At 42.2% G+C, this 18,601-nt stretch overlaps 3 protein-coding genes and 2 pseudogenes across 5 annotated transcripts in view; all 5 read right to left on the reverse strand.

Moving 5' to 3' along the window:
• LOC125250524 (mannose-binding protein C-like) overlaps window positions 1-18,601 on the reverse strand; it is a 177,858-nt gene that overhangs the window by 81,002 nt on the left and 78,255 nt on the right. The window lies entirely within an intron of this gene.
• LOC125250518 lies at window positions 709-2,109 on the reverse strand (annotated as a pseudogene).
• LOC125250517 (putative nuclease HARBI1) lies at window positions 13,440-15,171 on the reverse strand. The gene is made up of 4 exons (XM_048163150.1): window positions 14,700-15,171; window positions 14,515-14,630; window positions 14,307-14,418; window positions 13,440-14,212 (listed from the first exon to the last, which is right to left on the reverse strand). The coding sequence occupies exons 1-4, from the start codon at window positions 15,169-15,171 to the stop codon at window positions 13,842-13,844; spliced, it is 1,071 nt and encodes a 356-aa protein (XP_048019107.1). The 3' UTR covers window positions 13,440-13,841.
• LOC125250519 lies at window positions 14,734-17,725 on the reverse strand. Of its 3 annotated transcripts, none has more exons than XR_007180809.1 (9): window positions 17,424-17,725; window positions 16,424-16,494; window positions 16,160-16,336; window positions 16,008-16,069; window positions 15,839-15,925; window positions 15,710-15,751; window positions 15,468-15,641; window positions 15,274-15,388; window positions 14,734-14,869 (listed from the first exon to the last, which is right to left on the reverse strand). XR_007180809.1 is itself a non-coding variant. In XM_048163152.1 (9 exons), the coding sequence occupies exons 1-8, from the start codon at window positions 17,579-17,581 to the stop codon at window positions 15,353-15,355; spliced, it is 807 nt and encodes a 268-aa protein (XP_048019109.1). In that variant the 5' UTR covers window positions 17,582-17,704; the 3' UTR covers window positions 15,113-15,254. The 3 variants fall into 3 exon arrangements, 2 of the variants coding, with proteins under 2 accessions (XP_048019109.1, XP_048019108.1); XM_048163152.1 differs by lacking the exon at window positions 14,734-14,869 and adding an exon at window positions 15,113-15,254 and having other exon boundaries at window positions 15,353-15,388; window positions 17,424-17,704; XM_048163151.1 differs by lacking the exon at window positions 14,734-14,869 and having other exon boundaries at window positions 15,363-15,641.
• Window positions 18,228-18,382, reverse strand: LOC125252037 (annotated as a pseudogene).

Below are 18,601 nucleotides of genomic sequence, written 5' to 3' on the forward strand. Positions count from 1 at the left end.
CCCAGGTTATGCTGGATCAGCCCTTAGCTTGACTAAGTATCTCCTCTTACCATTCCAGATCCCATACTGGTCTTTCAGTCGTTCGCCCCCTTTCACAGCCTCACAGTACCTTGCCAAAAAAGTCAGAACATCTCCATCCTCCACAAAGGGGTTGTAAAGGTGGATCACCAATGGTAAATAATCCTATGCAAAGGCTGGATGAAGATGCAGGTCCCTCAGCAAACGGTGATCTTTTTTCCTTTCCCACTCCTCAAAAAAAGCAACACAGTCTCTCAGTTGAAAAAAGGTCAAGTCCATGAACCCAGAAGAAGAGAAATCCTGAAGACAAAAGATCAGGGATGCAGAAATTCCAAAAACTCCTCTTAACACCTCAGCAACAACATAATCCCGTCCAAACCTCCTCTTAATCTCCATCTCAGCTTCTTTCTTCACTTGAAATCTGACAGTATTTTTCAGCCACACCATCATGGTTGGCAACCGAGTCTCTTCTCTTGAAGTGTCCATCTGATAAGAACAGATTTTTTTTTTAAAAAAGTTTTATTGTCACCATTTTCAATCATTCATTTCATTTGCATGTTTTTACTTTTCCACACACATTTTCTTTTTCAAGCACACATTTAAAACAAGCAATAATAAGTTACGTCAACCATTATGTTTTGTCTTGTTTTTTTAAAAGTCCATTTTGTGTGTGTGTTAAAAGGTGTGGGCATCTCAAAAGTAAAATACAAATTTAAAACAAGCATCTCTTTTTGCAATAAAATCCAATTACATTTGATAAAACACAATAAAAACACCAATTAATAGCCTTTAAAAGTCCACTGTTGTGCAAAACCGGGGTTGAGTCCTTATCAAATTTGTCTTCACCCCACTCTCCAGAACAGGCACGTGAGATGCCACTTCATGGGCTCAGCGGAGATCCCCTCTCCTCCGGCCCGCTGTTCCTGTAGCCAGATTGGTGAGGGTGCATCTACGGGCGGCCAGGGTTGTTGGCGGCCGGGACCCTCTCCGTGCGACCCCGGCCCCCCCGTCCGAATATCGTCGTCCGGTATCCCTGCAGCATTGATGTTACCTTTAGCTCGCATGCATGGAGGGTTACCGTAACGCGCTTCCCTACCAGCAGGTTTCTGGTGGCCCAGATGGCATCCTTGATGACGTTGAGGGTGAGCCAGAGCGAGGTGAATTCCTGTGCCGTCAAGTCCTTCAAGCCCCGGCCCACCCCAAGGATGGCGAGCTGGTACCCGAACTGGGCCCCACCCGCTGGTAGGCACGGGAAATACAGGGGGCCGGTTTTGGCCCACAGGTCCCGCGCAGCGCCGCACTCCCAGAGCAGATGGTGGACGGTCTCCGGGGAATTGCAGCCGGACCGAGGGCAGATGGGTTTTTTGGCCATGCCTCTGGAGTGCATAACCGCCCTGACCAGGAGGATCTCATTTGCCACCATCCACGATAAGTCCTTGTGCCTGTTCTGGAGGGCGGGGTGAGCAGCGTTCCTCCAAACTTGTTTGGCCTCACGTAATGTGAGGCCTGGAACTGGACTCACCGGTTCCTGGTCCTGCACGAGAGACAAGATGCTTGTGATTAGTTAAAATGGTGACATCTTCACTTTCTAAAAAGTATTTCTTTAAAAACTTTTTTATAAAACTGTACTCTTTAGGAAAATTAAGACACTGGGGTTTTCAAGTCCACTGGTAAAATTTTCAATGTTCTTAGGTAAGACCCCATCCAAAATCGCGCCATTGCAGCCGTCTTGTTTTCTTTGGATGGGGTCATGGCATAACTAATGTGCAGGGCGGTGAAGCGGCTGCCTAAAAACAGGTGGGGGTCTGGGAGGCCTTTTCCACCATTCTCCGGCCTTTTCTTCACGATCTCCCTCTTCAGGCGCTCCCACTTAGACCCTGTTACGGATAAGGGTAACATCTGTTCCCAAAACGGAACCTAGTCGCCTTTAGGTGGCGTTCTAGATTCTGTTGTGTTTGTGTTTGTCTTTGTGTTTTGCAGGGTGGAGTCAAGTGACAGGTGTGACAGGTTGCCTATAATGAGTGGACTGATAAAAGGATTTGTCTTTCCAAAGAGCATTGGATCTGCGCTTGGGTTCCTGATATCATTTGGACTTGATCTCTCTCCTGCACCAGTTTTTTGTGTTATTGTTATTTTTGTTTGTCAGTTTATTATGTGTTTCTTCTTTAAATAAATATATTTTTGAGTTAATTTGAGTTGAGCATGGCCTCCCAGTTTTGTTACGCTGCCATGAGCCAGGTAGCATGTAACATGTGGGGGCTCGTCTCGGAGTAACTGAAAGAAATAATCAGTATTTTTTTGATTGGTCTTGATTTTGAACCGATTTCAAAGCCGTGGGGAGAGCCGTGCTTTTTTCTTTTTCTTTTCTGGTGTTGGAGATGAGAGATCAAGTAAGTAAATTTATTATTATTGAATATTTGGTCTGGGGTAAGTTGGCATGGTGTTGCTTGTGCTTGATTCATTGAAATATGATTAATAGGTTTACTTTGTAAGAGCTAAGTTAGCCTCGTGTTAGTTAAAGAGCGGTTAACGCTGTTTTTTATTTTAATTTTTTATTTTAGTTTTTTGTGTTTGATGTGTCGGACGCGGGTAGACTGCTTGTGGTGGCAGTTGAGCTGCATGTGGGCACATTGAAGAGGTTAGGGTTTGAGTTTGTTTTGTTAATTTTACGAGGCAAATTTATGTAAACCTACCTTTTTCTAATAATAATAATAAAAAACGCTTTATCTTGTACTTTGCAACCTCTGCCACTATCCCATGAACCAAAAAGAAAATGAAGAAAATCGGATGATTCGGTCGTTTTCATTAATTTCTAACACTTTTGTTGAAATCGAAAATATTTTATAATGGATAAGTTGGAGAGTTTTTTAGCAGCGCCGACGGAGGAAAAATTGGAAGGTCTCACGAAAGATCAATTGCGTAAAGCTGGTGAGCATTTTAATATTGAATTGGCTTTGCCTAAAACTGCTAACCTACAACAAATTCGTAAAGCTGTTAAAGAAAAATTAGTGGAAAGGTTAGTTTTAACATTAGATACACAATCTGATGTGGAAAATTTATCCCCAAAGGGTGCTTCGACTCCGCATTTAGCCGAACTAAAGAGTGATGTGGAGAATTATGTCTTAACATTCGAGCAACAAAAATAATTTTTAGAATTTAAAAGCAAGGAACGCGCATTTGATCGTCAACTGGAATGGGAAAGGGAAAAGAGTAGGGAGCGAGAGCGTGAACGACAATTTGAAAAGTTTAAAGCTCGACATAGGTTGGAGGAGTTGAAATTGGAGCAAGAAAGGGAACGGCTTAGATTAATTTCTGAGGGTAGAATGCCTAACGTTGATTCGGAAAGTTTAACAAATGATCAACTGGATGTAAAAAATCAATTTTCCAATATCATAAACATGGTCAAAATTTTGCCCAAATTCAATGAGAAAGATCCAGATGTATTTTTCTCACTGTTTGAAAATGTCGCTGAAGATAGAGGGTGGGATGATATAGAGCACACCTTTCTGCTACAGAGTGTTTTAGTGGGCAAGGCACAAGAGGCTTATATTGCCTTATCAAAATCTCAACAAAAAATATATGATGTTGTAAAAGAAGCTGTACTCAAAGCGTATGAGCTTGTTCCAGAAGCGTATAGATGGCGTTTTAGAGGTTGGAAGAAGGGAGACAGGCAAACTCATGTAGAAGTTGCGAGGGAGTTAATGGGTCATTTTAGTCGTTGGTGTGTCTCTACAGGAGTGGACACTTTTGAAAGTTTGAGCGATTTAATGGTGTTAGAACAATTTAAAAACATAGTTCCTGATCGGGTAGCTACTTGTATAAATGAGCATAAAGTGAAGTCCGCTGCCGAAGCTGCCGTTCTTGCAGACGAGTTTGTTCTAACACATCGCTCTAACTCGGTTCTAAATCATGATGGTAATCGCAGAGAGTTTCGAAGTACTGATGCATTTCATTCTGTTAGTTTGAAAGTCGATCCAAATAAAAAAATAGGTCCGAATTCTACGTGTAATTATTGTCTCGAAAAAGGACATTGGAAAAGGGAGTGTCCAGTATTACGAGGCAAGTATAAGTCCATTCCGAAGCCTGTGGCTTTAGCCTCTGGACAATTATGCTGTGACTTGAATACATGTATCGACTCTAATGTTAAATCTACAGAAGTTAACAATAAGGATTTTGATCTGACGTCTGATTTTGGACCTTTTATCACAAATGGTTTCGTTTCTTTAACGAATGATTCCGTTAAAGTGCCTGTGAGAGTGTTGCGTGATACAGGTTCATTGGAATCCTTTATATTGGAGTCTACTTTACATTTTTCTTCCGAGTCTAATACGGGTAGCACAGTGTTAATTCAAGGAATTGGATTACAGACTTTCTCAACGCCTTTGCACAAAATCCAGTTATATTCAGATCTTGTGCAAGGTGAGGTTGTTATGGCCTTGCGTCCTTCTTTGTCGGTGGAGGGTGTGGATATCAACTTGGGTAACAATTTGGCTGGGGGACAGGTGTGGCATGGTGTCCCGCCACCTGTTGTCAAGATGATCCCTTCTCTCCAAGTTAAGGATGATGAAAGTGCTCAAGATTTTCCTAGTGTGTTTCCAGCGTGTGCTGTGACAAGGGCAAACGCTCTCACCTTGGAAAACTCCAATGTTGCGCACAAAAATTCTTCATCTGTATGGGTGGATTTACCTGTTCTTCCTCCGTCTATTTCTGCTAATGATTTAATTTTGGCTCAGCAACACGATTCTACTTTAGCGCATTTATTTGCTGATGCGAAGAGTGCTGAAGAAATGCAAAGTATTGCTAATGGTTACTTTAAACAGGATGGAATGTTGGTTCGTAAATGGACCTCGTGTAATGATAAAGGGGTGGGTGAATCGTTGTTTCAAATTGTAATACCCTCTAGTTTAAGTGATGTGGTATTACAGATGGCTCATGGTGATATTGCAGGACATTTTGGAGTAAGAAAAACGTATGATAGAGTGCTGCGTCACTTTTTCTGGCCACGTCTCAAGAAAGATATCGCCAAGTTTATTAAGACCTGTCATGTTTGTCAAGTAACAGGTAAACCAAACCAGAGTATTCCACCTGCTCCTTTATGTCCCATTCCTGTGGTAAGTAACCCTTTTGAGCATATCATTATTGATTGCGTGGGGCCGTTGAATCCATCTAAATCTGGCTCGAAATATTTGTTAACTCTGATGTGTCAAGCTACGCATTATCCAGCTGCGTATCCGTTGAGATCTATTCATACGAAGTCTATTGTAAAAGCTTTGACACAGTTTATTTCGATCTTTGGCATCCCAAAGATAATTCAGACTGATAGAGGGACTAATTTTTCGTCTTGCATGTTTGCAGAAGTTTTGCAACAGTTGCGCATTAAACCTCATAAAAGTACTGCACGACATCCACAGAGTCAAGGAGCCCTCAAACGTTTCCATCAGACCCTAAAACAGTTACTGCGTGCTTATTGTATCGAACTTAATAAGGATTGGGAGGAAGGTCTCCCTTGGCTGATGTTGGCAGCCAGGGAGGTAACGCAGGAAAGTTTGGGCTTTAGTCCTAATGAGTTGGTTTTCGGGCATTCGGTGAGGGGGCCTTTAGCAACACTGTTTGATGAACCAACAAAACCTGCATCGCCAAAGAATTTGCTTGACTATGTTAATGGTTTTCGTCGTCGACTTTTTCTGGCCTGTAAACTAGCTCGTGAAAATTTGACTAAAGCTCAGGCCAAAATGAAAACATGGTTTGATGGCAAGGCAGTAAGTAGAGAATTTAGTCCCGGTGATCAGGTGCTGGCTTTACTTTCGGTTCCGGCTTCTCCTTTTCTAGCCAAATATAGTGGTCCTTATGTCGTTGTGCGTAAAGTATCTGATTTAAATTATGTCATCTCTACTCCTAATCGTAAGAAAGCAACCCAACTGTGTCACATAAATTTGCTTAAGCCTTATTACCATCGTACTTCGGTGCCAGAAATTGTTTCTGATACCAAAGTGAAAGCTGTAGCGTTGAGTGTAACTGACGATTCATTTTTGCTTTCGTCTATGGGAGCCGCCGCTGTTGATGAGGTATCTGAGAGTCGTGTAATTCAGCCTAGGCTATGTAATTCCAAGGCACTTGAGAATTTGGAGACCTTGTTTGGTTATTTAATGTGTGATCAAAGGGCAGAGTTGACGGCACTTTTGCGTGAATTTTTGTCACTTTTTTCTGATGTTCCATCTCGTACTGACTTAATACAGCATGATATAGATGTGGGAGGTTCCCCACCTATTCGTCAGTCATTTTATCGAGTGTCTCCTGAGAAATTTGTTAGATAACGGTTCTGGCTGAACCGTCTGGTTCTAGTTGGTCTTCCCCTTGTTTATTGGTCAAAAAACCTGATAACACACTACGCTTTTGTACGGATTACAGAAAACTGAATAGTCTTACTAAACCGGACTCTTTCCCTTTACCTCGTATAGAGGATTGCGTAGACTGTGTCGGTTCTGCTAAATTTGTAACAAAAATCAATCTTCTTAAAGGATACTATCAAGTTCCGTTAACGTCCCGTGCACATGAGATGTCAGCATTCATTACTCCATCAGGATTATATTCTTATACAGTCATGAGTTTTGGATTACGAAATGCTCCGGCCACATTCCAGCGTCTGATGAATCGGGTGGTAGCGGGACTGGAGGGATGCGCAGTTTATCTCGATGATGTAATCGTTTACAGTGACACTTGGAAGGAGCATTTATGCCGGTTACATGCTCTGCTTTCACGGTTAGTGGATGCCAATCTTACAGTGAATCTGGCTAAGTGTGAGTTTGCCAGAGGCACTGTAATTTATTTGGGGGAAATGATTGGGCAGGGTCAAGTGCGTCCAGTGCGTGCTAAGGTTGAAGCCATCGATAATTTCCCGCCTCCCACAACAAAAAAAGAATTAATGCAGTTTTTGGGCATGGTAGGTTACTACCGTAATTTTTGCTCTAATTTTTCAACCGTGGTGGCCCCGTTAACTAATCTTTTGAATGCCAAAGTAAAGTTTGAATGGTCTTCTAATTGTCAAGATGCGTTTGAAAACGCCAAGTTACTGTTGAATACAGTGCCTGTTTTGACTGCACCGTGGTGGGATCGGCCATTTCAGTTGTATGTAGATGCCAGCCAGGTTGGGCTGGAGCAGTGCTTTTACTAAAAGATGACGCTGGAATTGATAGACCTGTAAGTTTCTTTTCAAAAAAGTTTAATTGCCATCAAGTAAACTATTCGACTATTGAAAAAGAAGCACTTTCGTTAATATGGGCCTTGCAGCATTTTGATGTGTATGTGGGTGGGGGGACAGTGCCCATTGTAGTATTTTCGGATCATAATCCCCTTACATTTTTGCGCTCCTTGCGTTCTCCGAATCAGCGCCTAATACGCTGGGTGTTGTTTCTGCAGCCGTATTGCTTGGATATCAGACATGTTCATGGAGTTGACAACATTGTGGCGGATGCGTTGTCTCATTCGTTTAGAGAAATGTAAATTACCTTTCTGCTGTTTCTCTTTCCTTTTTTCCAGATGTCCTGCTCTCGTTGGTCAACGTGCTTGATGTTGAAGAGGGCCGGGTGGTTTGGGGAAACTGGGGGTAATATTTTAAGGAGTGGTAGAGAAAAAAAAAAAAAGATGATTGTATGGTTGGATTTATTTTTTGGATTTATTGGTTATTTGGAGAATTATTTTTGGTTATTGAATATCTTGGATTTGGCTTATTTAATTTATATTTGGAGAGAATAATTTTGGGGTTTGGACTAGAGACTTTAAGTAGTCTCTGTCTTGAGGGGGGAGGTGTTACGGATAAGGGTAACATCTGTTCCCAAAACGGAACCTAGTCGCCTTTAGGTGGCGTTCTAGATTCTGTTGTGTTTGTGTTTGTCTTTGTGTTTTGCAGGGTGGAGTCAAGTGACAGGTGTGACAGGTTGCCTATAATGAGTGGACTGATAAAAGGATTTGTCTTTCCAAAGAGCATTGGATCTGCGCTTGGGTTCCTGATATCATTTGGACTTGATCTCTCTCCTGCACCAGTTTTTTTGTGTTATTGTTATTTTTGTTTGTTAGTTTATTATGTGTTTCTTCTTTAAATAAATATATTTTTGAGTTAATTTGAGTTGAGCATGGCCTCCCCGTTTTGTTACGCTGCCATGAGCCAGGTAGCATGTAACAGACCCCCACAGGAAATAAAACACCGCCCTCTCCAGCTCCGCAAGGAATTACCGAGGGGGACTAAAAACAGAACAGACAAGTAAAATTAGAGGTAAAATCACAGATTTAATAATTAAAACCTTGCCCTCAAACGTCAACTGTCTTAGTCCCCAAAACCCCAGTCTTTGCCTAACTCCCTAACATGTCAGTCCAGTTTCCCCGTCCTCCACCCTCGCTGTCAAATTTTACTCCTAAAACTTTAAGCTCATTATCTTTAAAAGTCAAGTCGAGTTCACCTGTGTCTATGCCTCCCCACGGCCCGAAGAGCTGGGCCTCGGACTTGTTCCTGTTAAGCTTAGCGCCCGAGGCCCGACCGTACCAGTCAGTCAAGTCCAAAGCTCTTCGTATGGATAAAACATCCGTGGCTAAAACAGTTACGTCGTCCATGTATAAAACACAGGTCACCGTCAGTCCACCCGTCCCAGACACGTCCAGTCCTTTGATCCATTTAGCCCTTCTCAAGATCTGTGCCAGTGGCTCGATGCAAGCCACATACAAAAGAGGAGATAAAGGACATCCTTGACGGACACCACTGTGGATATTCACAGATTTGGAAAGATGCCCATTTACAAGGATTTTGCTGACTGTTCCCTTGTACAGCAGTCCCACCCAGGCTATAAATCTCTCTGGAAACCCCATTTTTTGCAGTACCTGAAAAAGGTACTGGTGCGAGACTCGGTCAAATGCTTTTTCAAAATCTAAATTTAGCACTACTAGCCGAATATTTCTGTCTCTCGCATAACAGATGGTGTCTCTAATCAACACTAGGCTGTCTGTTATCTTCCTCCCTGGTACGGCACAGGCTTGATCCGGGTGGATCACGTCTTCTAAAACAATCGACATTCGTTTGGCTAAAATTTTACTAAAAAGTTTGCAGTCAACATTTAAGAGAGAAATAGGTCGCCAATTCTTTAAGTCAGTCTTGTCTCCTTTTTTTCCCAGAAGCGTCACTATCCCTATTCTAAAGCTGTCAGGGAGTCTGTCGAGTGTGTCAAACTCTTTAAAAACTGTCGTGTGCTAAAATATCCCAAAACGTCACATAAAACTCTAGGGGTAGTCCGTCTAGTCCTGGGGATTTTCCACGCTTAAAACCTCTAAGAGCTTCTTGTATTTCTAAAATAGTAAAATCTTGGGATAAAAGCGTGTGTTGTCCCTCCAACTTTTTTTCTATAAAAGACAACACTTCTTTTAAAATCTCACTGTTTGTTCCCTTAATACTGTATAAGTCCTCATAAAATGTTTCTATTTCATTTAAAATTTCCTTTGTTGTGTTTGACTCCCTCCCTCCTGTTTTTAAAGTTGTGATTGCCCCTCCCCGCGTTATGACCCTTTTAAAAACGTACCTGGTACATTTTTCACCTTCTTCAATATCTCTTTCTTTACTTCTTAAAATAATTCCTTTGCTTTTTATTGTAGAACAGGCTGACATTTCTCTTTTTACTTCTTTTATTTCTTCACTAAAATCAAAACCATTATTAAAAAGATTAAAATACCTCTGTAATCACTTCTGCAGCCCCATCATGCGGTTTTCTTCCTTTTTCTTTTTTTCCTTCCCTATCTTACTAAAAAACTCTTTTGTCCGTCCTTTAACCATCTCCCACCATTGTGCTCGTGTCTCATAGAAGTCTTGGAGAGTTTGCCATTGGCTAAACTGCTCCCTGTATTTTCTAACTACCTCCTCATCTTCTAACAGGGAGCAGTTTAGCTTCCACAAACCTCCACCTACCGTCACACCAACAGGAAGTGATAGAGTACAGGACAGCATGGAGTGATCTGAAAAAAAGAGGGGAGTTAATCTAGCATCGGTTGGCGGGAAGTCACGTGTAAAAACATAGTCTATTCGAGAGGCTCTGGTACCATCACCATTAAACCAGGTGTAGCCCTCCTCTCTTTGATGCATTGTTCTAAAACAGTCAACTAATTTAAAATCTTTGACTAAACCTTGTAATAAAACCGATGTCTTGTCCACCCTAAAATCCTCTGTTGTCCTTTTCCTGTCTTTCTGAGTTAAAACACAATTAAAAACCCCTGCCACAACTAAGGGGACTCTGCCTAGCATGTGGGGCTGCAGGTCTTCTAAAAGTTCATACCTCTCACTTATTTCTGTAAAACCATATACATTAAGAACATTAAAATCTCTACCTAAAAAAGTCAGTTTTGCAAGAATTGCCCGCCCGTCTCTCACCACTGTGCTACCCTTCACCAAGATATGGGGGTTATTCATTAAAATTGCAACACCATCGTTCTTGTTAGAATTTGACCCACTCCAAATGGAAGGGCCTTGAGTCCACAACTCCTCCCACCTCCTGTAACTTGCTAAAAAAGGTAAAGCACATTCTTGTAATAAAACGACATCTGACTTAAAAGACTTTAAAAAGGATAAAATGTTCTGTGCTCGTAAGGTGGACTTCACACTTCTCACATTGATAGTGGAGAAAGTGAGTGCCATGAGCAGAATTAAAAGGTATGAACTTATCTTTTGTCTGGAGATTAAAAGGGAAACAGAATTACAGAGACAGACATTAAAAACGGATTAAAATCATGTGTTGAACTGTGTCACTAGCTCCTATCTTAACCCAGGAGGCCCGGGATCAGGAGGGCGAGTGCCCGATTCCTCAAGAGCCACAGAGGGAAACTCTTGTGGCTCTTTCGGTGTCGATGTTCTTAGCTTTATGTGCAAAAAGGACACTTCATTGGGGGTTTCTGAGGGCCACATACGATCCAGATCTTCAGAAAAGGAACTATCTGGATGATGCGTTACCCTCAGCTTTTTCTCCTTTTCAAATAATGGAGATCCCGCAGGCCTTTTCTGCACCTGAGCAATTGGGAGTGAACAATCAGTCTCACTCCCACTTGAAACGGTTTGGAGGGAGGAATCGGTCCCCTCCTCACTCTCTGTTTCTTGATCTTTTCTGTCTGGGGAGGAGGGGACTTCCTCTCCCACCATGTCTGACTCCGCCTCTTTGGCCACCCCACTTCCTCCTTCCTGTCCAGTCCCTGAGGTTGGCTGGAAATTCAAATTTCCCGCCAAAACCTCAGGCCCCGCCTCCTTGTCTCTTTGTTCCTCCATTTTCTCTTTTTGTGGGGCGGCCATCTTGTTTCCTTTCAATTTGTTGGCAAAACTCTTAGGGCAGTCTCTGTAGAGATGGTTTGTTTCTCCACAAAGATTGCACTGTTTGCCATTGGTACAATCATCAAAACTGTGGCCAATTTCTCTACACTTCCCACATACTAACTCTTGGCATGCTTCAGCAAGATGCCCAACTCTGCCACACTTCCTGCACAGTTTAGGCATTCCTTGATAATGTATGTAGCCTCTGTTCTCTCCAAGCACAATCATGGAAGGCAGATGTTTCAGGCCCTGGTAGCCCCCAGCGTCTTCCCATTGTTTAATGGGAATTCGCCAGGAGCATGTCCAGATGCCATCTTCATCTAACACTTTGACAGGCTGGCCTTGAACAGTGCAAAATCTACCCAACCAGACACAAATATCATCTCCAGTCACTGTTTCATTGAACATCCTGACAATCACAGTTTTAAGAGTGTTATCAGAAAGTTTCTCCACAGTGAACATGGAGAACTGGGCTTTAAATGAATCAAACCTTTGCCAAAAGTCATTAAGAAGGGAAGCAGTTTTAAAACTTACATCAAATCCTTTGTTCTGGGGCAGAGTCATCAAACAATTCAAATCATCACATTTAAAAGCTAAGGTCTTTTGGATCAGCTTCCTGGAGAAGTCCATGCGGGACATTCCGAGGAGCTTCCCCTCAACCTCCCTAAATAAAAAGCAAACGCTGTGGTGCCTCTGCACGCCGGCACGGGCAGCCGACATGATGGAGACACCGACAGCCTAAAAACCTTAAAACAACAATAAATACAACAATAAATAATCAAATAAATAACTAAAAGACCTTACCTTAAAACTTGTTGGAGCTTGAAGCAGTAGATTTCAATATACCTCTCAAAAGTTATGCGACTCGGGATATAAAGGATCTCGAGTCAAGAAACCTCCAAGAGGCGATCGCAGTCTCAACCGTCCGACCAGACACTTGATCTTAGCCAAAAGGCCGAGAAGCGATGCCGTTGTCAAGCAGTGGGGGCAGAGCCGGCAAAGGCGACGCCCATCTGGGCCGTGGTGGGTTTCGTACTTTGCCCCTAGGACCACTGCTGTCGATCAGATCGTTTGTTGAATAGTGGAGATGATTTGAAACAGCCTGCTTTCGCGGACTGGTCCTAGGTTTTTCGATCAACCTCCACAAAAGCACCGCAGTACAACTCCCTAGGTCGTTCATGATCAGGAGGGGGGAAAAAAAGCACAACTTTAACATTTGGATAGTGTGACGAGTCTCTCGTTCTTCCTGCTATGGCCGGCCGGCCAGCGGGTGTGGCTGGGAGTCTCATCAAGTGAACCACGTACACCCGTGCTTCCCTCTATAAAGTTTAGGCTTTGTTTGGCGTGGTGTGTTGCTTGCTCCAGGGGCCTGTTGCACAAAAGTAGGATAAGGGATTAAGCCAGGATATCTTGGTGATCCTGGCTCAATTGATCCCTAATCCGGTTGCACTAAAGCTGGATAGGGGGCAGGAGGATATGTTATGGTATAAATTACCATGGAGATTTATTCTGTGGAGCTAGCCTGCTCCAGACCAGGCTAAATTCCAGGATCTATTTAATCTCATCCCTAATGTCAGTCAGCAGTCGCCACAAATGGAAACCAATAGTTATTTCACTGCTCACTATACATTGTTATCACATATAACTAGACCCACTGTCATTATTTAAACGTTTGTGATCATTAATTTCAATCATTTTGGATAAATAATTATTTTTAGATGATGTTGCTATCATTAGATAATTTACAGTTTCCAATAGACTATAAGGCTATATATAAAATGATAGAATATTAGGGCCACAGAGGGAAAAAAAAAGACAAGTCATAATATTGTAACCAGTTGTTTTAAAGGAGGACAGTTGTTAAAATGACAGATGTGGGGCATTTCGTGAAATTGTACTTCAGTATGGTTTCATAAACAAAGACATGCTGATGTGCCAGAATATGAAGTATCACATTGTCATAACTATCAAAACTGTAAAAAGAATATGTTGCTTTTCTGCAGAAAGAACCAGCCTCATAAATTTATGACTTTATCCTTTTTCCTCAGTGGGGCCCTAGTACTCTGTCATATAAACAAATACACATTCCATATGAATATAAAAACACAATGTGTAACATTATGTTCCTTTATTGAATAAGGACAAAACAAAGCAGGTAAACTATCAGCTCCTTTCGAAACTGAAGTCACAGTGACTCTACAAGATGGAAAGCACAGAATCAAAGCATATTATACAAAATGATACATACACATTCAAAGGTCTGTATATAACACACCCTGCATGTCTGCACACTAAAATAAATGCAGGACAAATCCATACACATCAACTGAACAGACAAATGAATGGATGCAGTAGCCTCCCTGCAGCCTTGTATTACACACAGTATACCGCACAAACATCATAAGAGGCCAAATTCGTAAAAAAACCAACCCAAAAAAACCCTATTTCCTCTGCCACAGCAGGACATTTTTTACCTAAATTGAAAGCACACATACTAACTAAAATAATTCAACACATATTGGTCCCTCAGCAGCCGACCACTGTCGTCATCAGGGAAGATTGCCGGATTGTCCCAGTCCATGGCTGGTGGCACTCTGGGGGCCCTCTCCTTCCTCAGGCAGGCCACATTGTGGAGGACAGCACAAGCCACAGTAATATCACATGCCCTAACAGGGTTGACCCTTAATTTGTGAAGGCAGTGAAAGCGTGCCTTCAGGAGGCCAAAGGTCATTTCAACTCTGGCCCTGGTCCTGGCATGGGCATGGTTGTAGGCCTGCTGTGCTTCCTGGGGGTCTGTGAAAGGTGTCAGGAGAAAAGGCTGGCAGCCATACCCCCTGTCTCCCAGCAACACACCAGAGAATTCACCTGTCAACACAAAATCTCATCATTACTACCTCATAAACACAGTGATATTCTTGACACAGCCATGATGGTTATAAATAGGGGTTGTGTGGCTTACCTTGTGATAGGCACTGATAGATTTCAGAGGCCCGAAAGATTCTGGAGTCATGGACTGAGCCAGGCCATTTTGCCACAACATTGCTGATCACACAGTCAGCATTGCAGACCATCTGAAATCATAAGATGAGGAATATTACACCAATCAATGCACATCATTGGCAATGCAGAGTGTTCGTCAATGGACAATATCAAAAAGTTATGTTCACCTGAACATTAATGCTGTGAAAGGATTTCCTATTCACAAAATCGGCCTCATGGGCACCTGAGGGGGCTTTTATCCTTATGTGTGTGCAGTCCACTGCACCAATGACATTGGGGAAACCTGTCACACAAAGTAATGAGTATCCTACTATGTGTTAACAGTTGTCCTGTAATTTGTAGATCCTCTTACCTGCAATCCTATAGAACTCCTCTTTCATGTCACAGAGTCTTCTGTGGCCAGGGAAGGAGATGAAGACATCTGCTAATGCTTTGATAGCCAGACACACACTCCTTATTGTGCGGCAAATTGTGGCCTTGTTCAGCTGTTCTGCATCCCCCACTGAGTACAGGAAGGCTCCACTAGCAAAAAAGCGCAAGGCCACACAAACCATTTGCTCCACACTCAGTGCATGGCTCCGTGCAGTGCGGTGCTTAATCCTGGGACCCAGTAGTCTGCATAGATACCTGATGCCATCTGCAGAAAACCTGTATCTTTCATATAGATGGTCATCAGGGAAGGCCAGTGGGTCCAACCGGTCCCTGAAGACCCTTTCTCGCCTGAAGGCTCTCCTCAGCACAAGTGCTTCTTCATCCACCACATCTCGCAAGAATGGGCATGCCATTGTCAGAGCAGAAAGGAACACACAATTTTGGGCCTTCATATAGGCTAGTGGCCACACCTGGTGCTGGGGGGGTGGGCAAAAGAGGCCGGTGCCTTATAACGATGACTTGGTTGTACTGATTGCTGTGAAAATAAAAAATACCTTAGAAAGATGCCACCGTCCTGTGTGCTCACAATAAGAGCTCATATGTCATGGCTCACTTGACTTTACGAGAATATACCTAATTTTTATTTTGAGCTGTGTCATCTTCTTGGAGCTGGGGGAGGAAAGAAAAATAATGATTAATACATTTGTGTTACAGTTAGCATACAGTGTACATTGAAGGCATATCTCACCTCCCTCTCAAGTTTTTTTATTTCAAGGTCCAGTTTCCTAATTGTCCTCTTTTTTATTTCGGACTCCAGTGCAAGATTTTCTATCTTTTTCTTCTTGTACTGAATGTCTATGTCTGCCAGTTCTATTTGGCGCCGGAGGTGGTTGCCATACAACTTTCTGATAGCTTGTGAGCTCTGTGAACACAATACAATTAGCGCAGCTGGAATTTGGCAGGATGTGGTGTCCTTTTATTAATACGCACTATGTTGCCAGGCTGGTTTTCCCACTGTATAGCATCTGGGTCCTGTAAAAGAAATTAGATTTTTTGATTTTGATGAGGACTCCTCACCATTGTAGAGTAAATAGTACTTTCACAGTCTTAACATGATACCTCATGCCTTCTGGAATCCACAGAGATGGTCTCCTCCTCATCATCGTCTCCATCATGTGCTGTTGCTGCTGCACTGGGGCTTTCACCCTATCACATTTAATCGGATTCATATTGAAGCTAGTAGACAAGACATGCCAGGCCTACAGTATGCCTTTGATGGAGTACTCACTGGATCAGCATCGTCTGGTGCTTGTGCTGGTGGCTCTAACAGGAACACAGTGCTGCCAGACACTGCAAGGCAATAGGTAAACCAAAGTCAGACAGTCCAAATTGATTCAATATGAATGTGGTTGTATTCCATGTAGAGATGGAAGGACATACCTTGAATGAAGCGGGTGGCATCTTGGGAGGAACCTATGCTCGTCTCTTTCCCCCCAGGGATCCCCTCTAAGACGGGCCTGCCTTTATTTAGCTCCAAGGCCATGTCCTCTGCTGGGGTAAGGTCAGCCTTTGGTGACCCACCACCCGTGCCTTGTCTGTGGGTATTCTTTTTCACTGCTAAAACAGTACAGACAATGTGTGAGCAGGCACCTTCTGGGTACAATATATGCTTGTGCTTTGTTAAATATTAGTCAGGGACCATACCATTCTGCAGAATGTTCTTGTATTTGATTTTGACCTGCTGCCATGTCCGTTTTGGCCCGTTCATGTTTAATCTACATCACACGCACACACACACACACACACACACACACACATTCTTTATCACAAGAACATTTAATGGAGTCACACTGACAAAAATGACTTGGTATTTTTGTATTGTTTTCAGTAAAAATATATAAAAAAAAAAAAAAAACACTAAAGATGTATTTTCTTGATTTTCTAAATGACCTAGCAAAATAAGTATAGGTTTAGACCAAAAATATAAACTTCAAGTAAATGTGTGCTTAAAACAAGCAAAAAATTTAAATATCTGTCAATATAATAAGAAAAATTCTCTTGAAATAAGTTTACTTTTTCCATAAACACTTACTTTTAGAAAAGTTCTCTTGTTTCACTGGCAGAGTTTTTTGCTTATTTTCCTAGGTTATTTTGCTCTAGAAAATATTTAAGATTTTTTTTAGATATTTTTTTTTGACTGAAAACAAGACAAAAATACTAAGTAAGAAAGACATTTTTGCAGTGCAGTGAGCAACCAACCTTGGGTCCTTTGAAAGGCGCTATATAAATTAAAGTGATTATTATTATAGCTCATCTATGTATTCAAGAAAATTTTATTTATATAGCACTTTTCACAATTGTTTCATTCTGTCAAAGCTGCTTTACATTAATAAAAGCAGGGGAAACACAAAAAAAAACCGGTGGACAACATAATAAGCAGAGTACAACGGCTAAGATTAAACCGTACTGAGCGTAGTAACGTAAAATAATAATGTAAGGCTTTAATAATAATATATCATAGCTTTATACAGTGTGATGGAGTTACGTTACACAATTTCACTCATATATGCAGTGCATTTCAATAAAAAATTTAACCGTTTCATAATTACAGTACAACTGCGTTTTTGGAGATGTGAATTAAATATTTGATTTGTAATTGTGATGTTTCAGCGGAGCGGTGAGTGTGTAATTGTGCACTACTTACGCATTCAGGCGGTCTGCAATACTTTGCCACGCTTTTTCTCTTTGCTTTATCACTGTGGCGGTGTTGCCTTTCTTCTTAATTATATCTTTTACCTCCTCGTATGCCTCCATGAGGATTTGTGCTTCCGACGGGGAAAAGTACGCGGCTCTAGTTGCCATGGTAAATCAGTTAATCTGTGATCTGTGGCGGGGTCTATTTGAGTGAGCCGTGAGCGCGCACCTATCCAGGATTGGTTTCACCTGGCTTAATGAATCCGTGTCTGCTCATCCTGGCTTGGTCTTTGTGCAACCAATTAAGCCTGGACGCACGTTTTGGCTTTATTGAGCTCAGCTGAGTCATTTATCCCGGATGTCTTAATTCTACTTTTGTGCAACAGGCCCCTGGGTGCTTTGGTTTTGGTATTTGTTTGTTTATTTGATTTCTTTTCATTTAAATTTGGTTCTGTCTGATGTTTGTTATTGATGTGTCTGACAATTGTTGGTTGTTGATTGTTTCATACATTTTTATTATGCTGATAAATCTTTTGTTGCAACCTACCAAGCTGATGGCCCGTTCATTTGTCACGCTTTGAGCCGGTCGTGACAATAGCTACCGCAGGGTCATTTGGAAAACGGCCATGGTCAAGTGCCCCCAAAAGCCTATTCTCTCTAAACGAAAACTCAGAACTTTGCAAAACCAGACGAGCACACAATTCCAAAAAGGGGCATGCAAACGCGTATGGAGACGGAGCCACAGACGACGCTACGACTGTTCGAAACCACAGGTTCCCTCAGCACCACCTAATCTGCTTTCAACCAGTGTGTCCAGGGGAGAGCACGAACGCAGTCCCCCACTACCATAAATTATGCAGTCGAGATTCCCACATTTGGGGAATTCGCAGAGGTCAGCACAACCGGCGTGCAATGGCCGAGCCTCGCCCTGGGTGAACCACCTTCCTCATCAATGGTGACCCCCCTCCCCCACCCCAAGCAAAGGAAGGGCGTGTCCCTGCCATTACTTGACTGCGATTTCCGTGACCATGCCTTCAAGCCGGCAAACTGCCAAGCACCTACAGGTGATGGTCATATAATTAGAATATCATCAAAAAGTTGATTTCTTTCACTAATTCCATTCAAAAAGTTGTATATTATATTCATTCATTACACACAGACTGATGTATTTCAAATGTTTATTTCTTT

The sequence above is a fragment of the Megalobrama amblycephala genome, linkage group LG17 (assembly GCF_018812025.1).
Source record: "Megalobrama amblycephala isolate DHTTF-2021 linkage group LG17, ASM1881202v1, whole genome shotgun sequence".
Lineage (NCBI taxonomy): Eukaryota > Metazoa > Chordata > Actinopteri > Cypriniformes > Xenocyprididae > Megalobrama > Megalobrama amblycephala.